At 43.5% G+C, this 13,382-nt stretch overlaps 1 protein-coding gene across 5 annotated transcripts in view; it reads left to right on the top strand.

Moving 5' to 3' along the window:
* Positions 1 to 12,844, top strand: part of ADNP2 (ADNP homeobox 2) — a 29,883-nt gene extending 17,039 nt beyond the window's left edge. For all 5 annotated transcript variants that reach the window (XM_015122250.3, XM_077974858.1, XM_077974857.1 and 2 more), the window contains 2 exons: positions 5,555 to 5,644; positions 8,107 to 12,844. In XM_015122250.3, coding sequence (XP_014977736.1) covers positions 5,555 to 5,644; positions 8,107 to 11,286 — 3,270 coding nt within the window. In that variant the 3' untranslated portion in view covers positions 11,287 to 12,844. The remainder of the gene's footprint in view (positions 1 to 5,554; positions 5,645 to 8,106) is intronic.
* Positions 12,845 to 13,382: the final 538 nt, after the last annotated feature.

The following is a 13,382-nucleotide window of genomic DNA, read 5'->3' as shown; positions in this document are numbered from 1 at the left end:
TTAATCCCATGCGTTGTATTTTTCATGATAGTGCATTTTTCGTTCGTGGAAGTGCAGTTTACCATCCATCTTTCACTGTCTTTCACTTCTCTCGTTGCATTCATGTTTTCTGTAATTTCTTGTTCTCCTGGTGTTGGGTCATATTTTTCTGCTTCTTTGTATGACTGGCAGTTTTTGTTTTTTGTTTTCTGATTGGCAGTTTTTGGCTACATGCTGGACATCGTGTTTTATGGGTGCTAGATTTTGTTGTTTCCTTTAAATATATTTGGGTTTTGTTCTAGAACATGTTTAAGGCACTTGGAATTTTTAAGCATTGCTAGAGTGGGTCTGGACGGCCTGGGACTGTGGAGACAGACCTCGCTGTGAGGGCTTGAGTCACGTCACTGTATTAAGGGGTCATTCCCCTCTCCCAGTGGACTCTCTGGCATTTTGACAGTTGTTTTACCTTCTTCTTTCAGTGGTTCCCACTAGTGAACCAGTGGAAAAGTCCCATTGGTTTTCTCACACATGAGAGCATCAGTGCTCAGAAAAAGTCTTCAGGAGAGCCTGTGCAAATTTATCACAAGGTCAATATGGTGGGATAGTGGCTTATTTCTTTTGTCTATTTTGAAATAGTGAATTCTTGCTTTCTATTGGGTGATAATGATTTCATAATTACTGTGGGGCTCTTCTTAATTCCAAGCCTTCTTTATTCATTTCTGCTGCTCTAGCAGCATCTTTCAATTGTGTGCTTAGATTCTTGTGTGCTGGTTTTTAAGATGTACTTAAAGTTCCTTTGTGTTTCCTAGTGTTTATGCTTATTTCTCTTTGTTTCAAATGTTTTTGCTCTTTGTTGGAATCAGAATAAAGGACCCCCACGTGTTGTATACTTCATCTTTTAAGATAGTTCTGAAAATAACCTAATTTTCAGTAGAAATCTTTGTAATAACTTGGCCAGGTGTGGTGACTCATACCTGTAACCCCAGCACTTTGGGAGGCTAAGGTGGGTGGATCACGAAGTCAGGAGATCAAGACTAGCCTGGCCAACATGGTGAAACCCCGTCTCTACTAAAAATACAAAAAGCAGCCGGGCATGGCGGCATGTGCCTGTAGTCCTAGCTAGTTGGGAGGCTCAGGCAGGAGAATTGCTTGAACACGGGAGGTGGAGGCTGCAGTGAGCCGAGATTGTGCCACTGCACTGCAGCCTGGGCAACAGAGCAACACTCTGTCTCAAAATAAATAAATAAATAAAAAGAAATCTTTTTATAACTTGTCTTTTTCTTGTTAGTTCTCAATTGACTTGATAAGCCACATACTATCTATCGTAGAGTTAAAGGTACTTGTATTAACTGTTTTTCTGTAGTTTTTTTATATTGAAAGTAATCATTGTTATAAAAATAATACTATATGAATGTTTGAAAATGCAGGTAACCGTTTTTAATTAGAAGATGAAATTTAAAATGCCACATTTCTGTCATTCAGAAGTTGCCACCATTAACATCGTATTGTTTAGCTGTTTATTTCTGTATGTTATCGTTCTTCCCATGAGATTGTATTGATTAGCTATTTTATCACTTGCTTTTTTCACTCTCTTCTGTCTTGTCATGTATTACATGTTCACCTTATTTAATACACAGTCCATACTCAGATTTCTTCAGTTTTACCCAGAACTTTTTTTTGTTTGTTTGTTTTTGTTTTGAGGTGGAGTTTCACTCTTATCACCCAGGCTGGAGTGCAGTGGTGCAATCTCGGCTCACTGCAACCTCTGTCTCCTGGGTTCAAGCAGTTCTCCTGCCTCAGCCTCCCGCGTAGCTGGGATTAGGAGCACCCACCACCATGCCCAGCTAGTTTTTGTATTTTTAGGAGAGACGGGGTTTCACCATGTGGCCAGGCTGGTCTCGAACTCCTTACCTCGGATGATCCGCCTGCCTCAGCCTCCCAAAGTGCTGGGATTACAGGCGTGAGCCACCGCACGCGACCCCCAGAACATTTTTTACACTCGGTTTATGTAAGCCAGAAACCGTGTGGACCCTGTTACATCTAGTGGTTGGGTTCGCAGTGCTTTCCCTTGGCCAGACCAGCCTCTTGTCCTGCAGAGATACCCCTCCTTCCAGATCTGTCTGGTACTTTCTTGTAGTGTTGTTTCAGCTTAGTCCCCTGTCCCCTGAGCTGCTTTTAAATGAGAACTTCTACTGAAAGGCCCAGTTGATTCAAGTTAAGCATTTTGGGCTAGAATATATATATGATGTTCTGTGCTGCTTGTGTCACTTCAGGGACCCCAGTCATATTTTGTTGCTTCACTACAGTAGGTGGCAGTCTGGTCTTTGTGTGTATTACATTCTTTCTGTGGCCTGGAATGGAATGCATTTAACACCTGTTGATAATCCTGGTCCTAGATGGTGGTTTTACTGGGGGACTTGCTGTGAGTGAGGTCTTTCTGATTCTGTCACTTGTGGATTGTTAGCAGACTTTCTTCTGTAAACTCTTGTTACTCAGCAGTTGGGACTGTTTGGTTTCTCTGGGAAAGGCAGGATAGTTTTATCCTTTTCAAAGTGAGTAGTTAGTTAACCTTTCCAAATGGTGATTCGTGAAATGCCTTTTTTTCTTTCTTGAGCACTTCTGTGGCTCTCCTGTGACTTCGTGTGTTTGGGTCTCTCCAGCCGTTTGTCTTTCTGATGCTCAAATGTTACAGCATCCAGGTGCTCCTGGTGCTCTTGTCATGACCCCTCCCCTAAAGGGCCTGTGAGGGTGGGTCCCTTCTTTGAGCATTTGTGTCATTTGTTTTTGAGCATTTGTACTTGTACTTTTCTGTAGGTTCTGAAGTTGGCGTCGTGAGCTAATTCTGAATGCACTATTACCTCACAGGACTGTCCACACCATGCGATTATGGACTTGATACCTCTTTATGCTCACTTCTTAATACAGTTTGCACTTTTAAACAAGTGAGCTGTGCTGCACAGGTGAAGTGCTTTGTATGACTACACTTTCTACACGCTTTGGGAAGTAGCTGAGAGCAAAACGGGAGTAGATTTTTACTTCTTTCAACTCAAGAAAAGTAATCTTGGGCCACATGGACTTTAAAATTTTAGATAGAAATGGAAAATGTTTTTCTTGTACGCCTTCTCACTTAGTGTCTGATTTTCACTTTTTAAAACATTGTTATTTAAAACCTTCTGCTGCCCTGCATCTGGATTCTGCCCCAGGCCTTGTTGTTGTTCTCTCTCTCCTGTCCCCTCCCTGTCATGTTAGCCACCCCAGCCCCCTGCCCACGTCACGCTCGGGTCAGGCAGACGCAGTTGGAGCTCTCTGCTTTATACTCCTTTACCACTTCACGGTTATTATTCATAGCACCTGTCACCCATGAAAGACAGTATTTTCTTGTGAAGAAAAATTTTACAAAATATCGGCGTTTCTCAATTGTGAAACTCTGTGAGGTTGGGATCCCATTTGTCTTATTCATGGTTGGATCCCCAGAGTCCAAAAGGAAATATTTGAGGGTTGAATTAGTGATGACTACAAAAGGATGAGGTAGATTCCTGTTCTGTGGAGCTTGTAATTATTTTGTCTTAGGCCATTTTACCTGAATGCAAGGTGGAGGCCTTCCTTCTACCTTTCCTCCCTTCCCTACCTGCTGCCAGCAGGCTTTGGAAGTCAGCCGTTGAACCCCTGCTCTGAGGATGCTGCTCCTGTGGGAGGTCTCGGCTCATGCATTTCTGGCCTCTGGACCCCTTTCTAGGACCTGCGTGCTCCTCTTCTCTCCGTGTTCACCTGCCCCTGAGAGTCTCCAGTATGCACTGTGTTTCTCACACTGCTGCCTCTTTCAGCTGATTGTGAGGTTTTTCCTGACACCGTTGTCTACACTATAGGTCTTTTGCATAGTTTTCTCTCTCTAGCAAGTGTAAAATTTTTGAGTGAAAAATGATTGATTCCATCTGAGGAAAAAACCCTCTACACGTTCTAGATCTTTAACTGCTTTGAAAAATATTTAAAGAGTAAGATAAAAATACTTTTCTTTCATTCCCTAAGACAAATGGATTGAACAATAGCATTAAGGTATAGTTTAAAAAGAGTGTGTTCAAGATGAAGATTCTTTTTTTTTTATTTAAGTTCTAGGATACATGTGCACAACGTGCAGGTTTGTTACATATGTATACACGTGCCAATACTATGCAGCCATAAAAAGGGATGAGTCATGTCCTTTGTAGGGACATAGATGAAGCTGGAAACCATCATTCTGGGCAAACTATTGCAAGGACAGAAAACCAAACACCACATGTTCTCCCTCATAGGAGGGAATGGAACAATGAGAACACTTGGACACGGAGCGGGGAACATCACACTCTGGGGCCTGTCGTGGGGTGGGGAGAATGGGAGAGGGATAGCATTAGGAGAAATACCTAATGTAAATGATGAGTTATAAATCATGCTACTATAAAGACACATGCACACGTGTGTTTATTGCGGCACTATTCACAGTAGCAAAGACTTGGAACCAACCCAGATGAAGATTCTTTTACTTTGAAGTACTTTTTTGTTTCTTTATATGTACTCATGAAGCTACATGGGTTTTAGAATCCTTACGTTTAGGCTTTGCATACGTATAAAGGATGTAGATAGTTACTTGTTGGGAGGTCTCCTCTGTTTATTTCTTATGAATCTGTAATTTTGACTTTGATTATTTCAACCTTTTCCTCAGTTCTCATACTTAAAGGGTACTCCATCAAAACTTGCTGAGAGCTTTATAGTCTGTCTATATCCAGGGGTTCTGCATCTGTTGATTAAACCAGCTGTGGGTTGAAAATATTTGGGGGAGAAAATGGATGGTTGCATCTGTACTGAACATGTACAGACTTGTTTTCTTGTCATTGTTCTCTAAACAAGGTGAGTAGGAAGATATGCATAGGTTACATATGTGCAAGTAACTGCATGATTTAACATAAGAGGCTTGAGCAGTCTTGGATTTGGTGCCTCCAGGTGGTCGTGGAACCAGTCCCCCTACCGAGGGGTGACTGCACTTTTGTTTCTCTCTTCCCCTGTGGATTTCTAAGGTACCGAGTAATCTCATCAGGTTCGTTCTTTCCTTTCCTTTCCTTTTCCTTTTCCCTTTCCCTTTTCCTTTTCCTCTTCTTCCTTTTCTTTCTCTTTCTCTCTCCCCTCTTCCCTCCCCCTCCCCCTTTCTCTCTCTCTCTTTCTCTCTCTCTCTTTTTTCTTTTCTTTTTCAAGAGTGCCCTGCTCTGTCTCCCAGGCTTGAGTGCGGTTCACTGCAGCCTCCACTTCCCGGGTTCAGTCAATTCTCCTGCCTCAGCCTCCCGAGTAGCTTGGAGTACAGACCTGTGTCACCATGCCCAGCTAATTTTTGTATTTTTCAGTAGAGATGGAGTTTTGCCATGTTGGCCAGGCTGGTCTCGACCTCCTGGCCTCAAGTGATCCACCCTCCTCAGCCTCCCAAAGTGCTGGGATTACAAGCGTGAGCCACCGTGCCTGGCCTTATAATCTCATCAGGTTGTAATTAAATATTTCTTTATCTTCCGAATTTACATATTGTTCTTTCTCTTTTTTTCTCCCTTTTTAAAAGGACCTTAAAGGCTTTGATCCGGGAGAGAAATACTTTCATAACACATCGTGGGGAGATGTTTCTCTCTGGGAACCTTCTGGAAAGAAAGTGGTATGTATTTTTTGTATTTGTTTTTCATGTTTCCTCAAAAGTGAGGAATGAATGTAAATGTGGTCTAAAGAACATCACATGTATTGGGGTTGCTGGTGAGTGAATGGGGAGGAGGAATAATGCAACCTTTCAGAGAAGTGGCAAGAAACCAAGTATAGTGTGTGGTGAGGCAGGGTTACTGATGCTCTGAGAGTTTTCTGTGTGCAGAGTTGATACAGTGATGCAGTGAAACTATTGTTTGTCCTTGATTATAAGATGTCATTGCTGTAAGAAGGACGTTTGATTTAATAATTGTTCTGAGTAAAACAAAATGCCACTGCATTAAGTGCATACCGTGAATGTACATCTTGGTTTCAGAAACTGAAATAAAAATGTAGACCTCTGAATCAAGGGACATTTTAAGTAATTAGAAACCTCAAACTTTTAAGCAAATTCAGGCTAAAACATGAGCCATACTGCTGAATTCTCATCAAAGTGTTTTCTGGGACACCTTTTCTGCCACCGGTTGTTAGCACCTTCTTCGGTATCAAACTCAGCTCATCCCAGACTTGACTTGGCTGTACCCTCTCACCAGCTTCTGTTGTCAAAGTCATGCTGGCCTTGGGAATTTGGGCTTTAACATATTTCAGTAATTTAGTCGTCAGAATTTTTTTTATTTTTATTATTTTTTGGGGGACAGGGTGTCACTGTTGCCTGGGCTGGAGTCCAGTGACGTAATCTTAGCTCACTGCAGCCTTGACCTCATTGGTTCAAAGTGTCCTTCCACTTCAACCTCCTGAGTAGCTGAGACCACAGGTGCATGCCACCATGCCCGGCTAATTTATTTTTTTTTTATTTTTTGTAGAGGTGGGGTCTCACTGTGTTGCTCAGGCTGTGCTTTGTCAGAATTTTCTGTAAAGATAAGTTTTGTTAGCCCACTTTCTTTGAGTGCCGTTTTTCAGTCTGTGACCCGACACTCTCCTCTCTACCATGAGATGCAAGATTCCTTGAAACCACTGTGATTTAGTTGTCCTTCACCTGAGCACAGCTTGTGGCTACTACAGGATGCCTCATTTAGCAGATCTTGACTTCATGAATCTTAAGCCTCATTGATTTTTCTCATCTGAATTCTTAAAATATCTTATAATGTAACTCCAGTTACTCAGGAGGCTGAGGCAGGAGAATTGCTTGAACCGGGGAGGTATAGGTTGCAGTGAGCTGAGATGACGCCACTGTGCTCCAGCCTGAGTGACAGAGTGAGACTCTGTCCAAAAAAAAAAAAAAATCTGAAGAATGGAAGTGTGTGTGTGTGAGTGATAATGAGCACACAGATTTAGGAAAGGATGAGAATTAACCCTTGATCACTGTGATAGTGCCACAGTGAGCTCGGGGGCTTTAAATGAAGCTAGGTCTTGGCTTCCTTGTTTGTGGAACTGGGGAGCGGGTGTTCTGTGGTTCATCAGCTCTGGGTTCTCAAGACTCTGTCATGAGACCAGAGATTTCAGTGTGCTCTCAAGTTATTGCAAACCAGCAAGTCTTACTGGATGTTAGAACAGAGTGCACCCTGTTGTATGAATGTGTTTTTAGGCCCCGAACTTGTTAAGTTCCCCAAAACGTGCCTTAAATAGAAATTCCATATGGTCAGTGTTGCGTTCTGTGGCCTTATCCTTATGTTAGGGTCATCCATAGTGTGAGTTTAGGCTTAGTTGCACTTTCTTTACTATTTATCAGATAGTTTATTGGGTACTTGCATGGGCCAGACACTGTCCATTTGACTCCTACCTTCTCTAGAAATAGGGGAAGTAGAAAGATAGTAAAACAGTTTGAAAGTTCGGTTAGTTGTGGATAAATTCCAGAGGTTTTAGAATTTGGAGCAAAAATAACATTGGAATTAAGAGAAATGGGATGAGGGGGAGAAAATACTTTCTCTTGTAGAAAATTAATGAAGCTTTTAAAATTGATGCTGTTAATAATTCAAAGTACAGGACTAAGTAATTGTATTTGTGGTTTTAGTGGATGACTTAGAACAAGGGTCAGCAAATCGTGAGTGTGAGCCAAATCCTAGATGTGTATGAATTAGCCATGACCCATGAGCTAGGAACAGTTGTTAGGCTTTTAAATGCTTAAGAAAAAAATGACAATACTATTTTGTGACGTGTGAAAAGTATATGAAATTCAAGTTGGTGTTTGTAAATAAAAGTTTTATTGGAACATAAATTACACATTATTTTGGGGACTTTTGTACAACAATGGCAGTGCTGAGTAGTTGCCACAGAGACTGTACTGTATGGGCCACAATCCTAACATAAGCATTCTCAGGCCCTTCACAGAAAAAGCTTACCAACCCCTGGGTTAGAAAACACTAAGTCAGGTTAAATGCCTAGCACATTTAAGAGAAAAGGGGTCAAGTCCTCAGGGACTGTGGAAGGTTAGCATCTGACAGTTTATTCAACTTTGCTTAAGGCTTTCTTTTCTTTTAACAGAGATACCGAACAAAGCCATACTGTTGTGGCCTCTGTAAATACTCTACAAAGGTGCTTACTTCATTCAAAAATCATTTACATCGTTACCATGAAGATGAAATTGACCAAGAGCTGGTGATCCCTTGCCCAAACTGTGTATTTGCATCTCAGCCCAAAGTTGTGGGAAGGCACTTCAGAATGTTCCATGCGCCTGTCCGGAAAGTTCAGAACTACACAGTGAATATTTTAGGTGAAACTAAATCATCTAGGAGTGATGTGATAAGTTTCACATGTCTAAAATGTAACTTTTCAAACACTTTGTACTACAGCATGAAGAAGCATGTGCTGGTAGCCCATTTTCACTACTTAATTAACTCCTACTTTGGCCTGCGAACTGAGGAAATGGATGAACAACCGAAAACTAACGATACTCTTTCTATAGAGAAGATCCCACCACCTGACAAATATTTCTGTAAAAAGTGCAACGCCAATGCCAGCAGCCAGGATGCATTAATGTATCACATTTTGACATCAGACATACACAGAGATTTGGAGAATAAGCTTAGATCTGTGATTTCAGAACATATTAAGAGGACTGGACTCTTGAAGCAAACGCACATTGCTCCAAAACCAGCGGCACATTTGGCTGCACCAGCAAACGGCAGTGCTCCAAGCGCTCCAGCGCCGCCTCCTTGCTTCCATCTTGCTTTGCCACAGAACAGTCCGAGCCCAGCCGCAGGACAACCAGTGACTGTGGCCCAGGGTGCCCCTGGAAGCCTCACTCATTCCCCGCCTGCTGCTGGCCAATCCCACATGACTCTGGTCTCCAGCCCTCTGCCCGTGGGCCAGAACAGCCTCACCCTGCAGCCCCCAGCACCTCAGCCCGTCTTTCTTTCTCATGGGGTCCCACTTCATCAGTCTGTGAATCCTTCTGTGTTGCCCTTGAGTCAGCCAGTCGGACCTGTCAATAAGTCTGTTGGAACTAGTGTTCTCCCCATAAATCAGACTGTCCGCCCTGGGGTTTTACCCCTCACCCAGCCTGTGGGACCCATAAACAGACCTGTTGGGCCTGGGGTTCTTCCTGTGAGTCCCTCTGTCACCCCCGGGGTCCTGCAGGCTGTCTCGCCAGGGGTGCTTTCTGTGAGTCGGGCAGTCCCGTCTGGAGTCCTTCCTGCAGGCCAGATGACTCCTGCAGGGGTTATCCCTGGGCAAACAGCCACCTCTGGGGTTCTTCCTACTGGCCAGATGGTCCAGTCAGGGGTTCTCCCCGTGGGCCAGACAGCTCCGTCACGGGTTCTTCCCCCTGGCCAGACAGCCCCACTGAGGGTTCTCCCTGCAGGCCAGGTGGTCCCATCTGGGCTGCTTTCTCCCAGCCAGACAGTCTCCTCCTCGGCTGTTGTGCCTGTAAACCAGGGTGTGAATTCTGGGGTTCTGCAGCTTAGTCAGCCTGTTGTGTCGGGAGTTCTTCCTGTGGGCCAGCCAGTGAGGCCTGGGGTCCTGCAACTCAACCAGACTGTGGGCACCAACATTCTGCCTGTGAACCAGCCAGTGAGACCTGGTGCTTCGCAGAACACCACCTTCCTAACATCAGGCTCTATTCTCAGACAGCTCATCCCTACAGGAAAACAAGTGAATGGGATTCCGACCTACACGCTGGCCCCCGTGTCTGTCACTCTGCCGGTTCCCCCCGGAGGCCTTGCGACTGTCGCTCCACCCCAGATGCCCATCCAGCTCCTACCGTCAGGTGCAGCTGCACCGATGGCCGGCTCCATGCCCGGCATGCCGTCTCCTCCAGTGCTGGTGAATGCTGCTCAGAGCGTGTTTGTTCAGGCCGCCGCCCCTGCAGCAGACACAAGCCAGGTGCTCAGACAGGCCAAGCAGTGGAAGACCTGCCCCGTCTGCAATGAGCTCTTTCCGTCCAACGTCTACCAGGTGCACATGGAGGTAGCACATAAGCACAGCGAGTCCAAGTCTGGCGAGAAACTTGAGCCTGAAAAACTGGCAGCGTGCGCACCATTTCTAAAGTGGATGAGGGAGAAAACGGTGCGATGTCTGTCTTGTAAATGCTTGGTCTCTGAGGAGGAGCTTATACACCACTTGCTGATGCATGGTTTGGGGTGCTTGTTCTGTCCATGCACCTTCCATGATATCAAAGGTCTTTCAGAGCACAGCAGGAACAGGCACCTGGGGAAGAAGAAGTTGCCTATGGATTATAGCAACAGAGGTTTTCAATTAGATGTCGATGCCAATGGCAACCTGCTCTTTCCCCACCTTGACTTCATTACCATATTGCCAAAGGAGAAGCTTGGGGAGCGGGAAGTCTACTTGGCAATCCTGGCTGGGATACACTCCAAGTCACTGGTGCCTGTGTACGTGAAGGTGAGGCCTCAGGCTGAGGGCACCCCTGGGAGCACTGGCAAGCGAGTGTCCACCTGCCCCTTTTGCTTTGGCCCCTTTGTGACAACGGAGGCCTACGAGCTGCATTTGAAGGAGAGGCACCACATCATGCCCACAGTCCACACGGTCCTGAAGTCTCCCGCCTTCAAGTGCATCCACTGCTGTGGGGTCTACACTGGAAACATGACCTTGGCTGCCATCGCTGTCCATTTGGTGCGCTGCAGGAGTGCTCCTAAGGACAGCAGCTCAGACCTACAAGTCCAGCCGGATTTTATTCAGAACAGTGAACTGCTTTTAGTCAACGGTGAAGTGATACATGATTCCAGTTTTTCTGTTAAGAGAAAGCTGCCTGATGGCCACTTAGGGGCCGAAGACCAGCGGCGTGGGGAGGAGCAGCCTCCCATCCTGAATGCCGATGCAGCCCCAGGTCCGGAAAAGGTTACAAGTGTTGTGCCTTTTAAAAGACAAAGGAATGAAAGCAGAACAGAGGGACCTATTGTCAAGGATGAGGCTCTTCAGATTTTAGCATTAGATCCTAAAAAATACGAAGGCCGCTCTTACGAAGAAAAGAAGCAGTTTCTTAAAGATTATTTCCATAAGAAACCATATCCTAGTAAAAAGGAAATAGAATTGTTATCCTCACTCTTTTGGGTGTGGAAAATTGATGTGGCTTCATTTTTTGGAAAAAGAAGGTATATTTGCATGAAAGCAATAAAAAATCACAAGCCTTCTGTACTTTTAGGCTTTGATATGTCTGAACTTAAAAATGTGAAACATAGATTGAACTTTGAATATGAACCATAAAACTTGTAAAAAAGAAAAAAAAAGTAACTCTAAAGTAGTAGATAGATTTTTTCGGTTGAAATTTCACAGTGTTTTCCTCACTGTGTTGGTGAATCCACCTCAGTGGTCGCTGTGCTGCTCTGCAGAGTTACTTCAGGTGCTGGAGAGACCCCTGTTACCAGGAAGCCAGTAGTTATTTCACATCTATTGTTTCCTGCAGTTTGATTTGTAACAATTGTTTTCAGGTTTTTTTCTCTGTCATGTAAATGAAATCTTTTGATATTTCATGCACGCCTTGTTTTCCCAGTAGTGTCAGTATCGTATGATAAGAAACTGAAATCTATAAATAATTTGCTTTTTCGTTTAAGGACATTTCAGCCTTTTTCAGAATACTTGATTTAACTGCGAGAGGAAGCATCGATTTCCTTCAGCTTTCCCTGCAGCAGCGGATGGTACAGTGAGTGTTCAGAGATGTGGGTACAAATCCCTGTGATGTATGTATAAGGCTCCTTGAGGATGCAGTGCATTAACTTACGCTGATTTATTTGTAAGATCTTAGATCTTTGCTTATAGATTATAATTTTGATCTGCATTTTTTTAGGTTTGTCCTAATGGCTTTTTTTTTTTTTTTTTTTACCCATAACTCATAGAAAATCAAATGTTTTTATTTGTTAAAAGTAGACTGAATCTGACATCTGGTATGCTGGTATGTAGCTCATAAATCAAGAGTTATTTTACAAATAAATTTATTCTGTAGATGCAGAAATATTTTTCAGTGTAGATTTTCCCTTTCTTTTGATATGCTAAGTCATTTCTCCATTCAGAGGTAAAACAATAAATTTTTAGTGCCTTTAGAATAAACATTGAAAAAATGCACCCCAAAACTCTTCTCCTAACCTAACTACTCATAAACTAGTGAAAGGGAAGGACTATGATACTCAGGAATAAAATTATTGCCCCTGAGTGTGGATACTAACTTAAATTTCAGCACAGGTTTTCAGGGGACACGGTGAAGTTTGCAGACTGAGATTTAAGTCTCCATGGTTGGTACAGTAAGTCTTTGACCCCATTTTCTGAAGGTCATGTTTAGTGGGGAAATGGGCTTTTCTCTAGCTGGTTTCGGCTGGAAGCTGTTTCCGGGTGGATGGGATGGCATGTTGTTAAAGAATCTCCATTGTTGTCACTGTCCTGTGGATGTTAAACCTCGTTTTTTTCCCCACATGATATTAAAAAAAACTTAAAGCACCAGAACCAGTCATGGAGACCAGCCAGTTGAGGTGGTGAGTCATATTTCTGGTGGTACACAGCAGAGGAGCCTGTTCACTCTATCTTTAGGTAGAAATATTTGGAGGATGTGACAGCCTCTAAGAGATACAATGTTACTATGTGGATTTTAAAAAATATAATACTTGCATGTAATTGCTATAATGTGCATACTTGAGGCAGTTGTGAAACTGGTTTGTGATTGTTGGTGTACTCTGTTGTAAATTCAAAGAGAGCTTGTTAAACTTTATTTTTTTTTTTACCTATTGTTTTCAGAGTGTCTATTTTGAATTAAAATTTGTTACACCGCTATAAATAGAACTGTTTAATTCTTTTAAAAGTTAAAACATTGCGAATCATAGGAATAACCTCAGTATGGGGATAGATACCACATTTATTTTCTGAAAAACCTTACTTGTCATTTGTGTGAAAATAAGAACATAATCCAAAAGGCCTAATTACTGAGGTCACAAAATAGGTGTGACTAGAGATTCCTGATGATTCTATACTGGTAGCCCGGAAAGTGCCAAAGAAGGTAACTGGGGTGTCGGTGCTGTGAAGTTTCCTTCGCTGAGGCTGTCGTTCAGGGTCAGTGTGGAGGAGGTGCTGATGAGGAGGCAGCTGCTGTCTGCCGTGGTTTAATCCTCACCTTTCTTTTATCATGTACGTTAGGGTTTCCCAGCCTCAGCACTGCTGACATTTTGGGTCAGGTAATTCTTTGTGGTGGGTGGCTATTCTGTCACTGTAGGATGTTGAGCAGTGTCATTAGACACTAGTAGCACGCATGTCCCTACCTGCTCCCCATTGTGGCCACCAAAACTGTCATTGCCAGGTGGTCCCTGGCAGAGCAGAAT

This window comes from Macaca mulatta, chromosome 18, assembly GCF_049350105.2.
Source record: "Macaca mulatta isolate MMU2019108-1 chromosome 18, T2T-MMU8v2.0, whole genome shotgun sequence".
In the NCBI taxonomy this organism is placed as follows: Eukaryota; Metazoa; Chordata; class Mammalia; order Primates; family Cercopithecidae; genus Macaca; species Macaca mulatta.
This window is presented reverse-complemented; position numbering and strand designations above follow the sequence as displayed.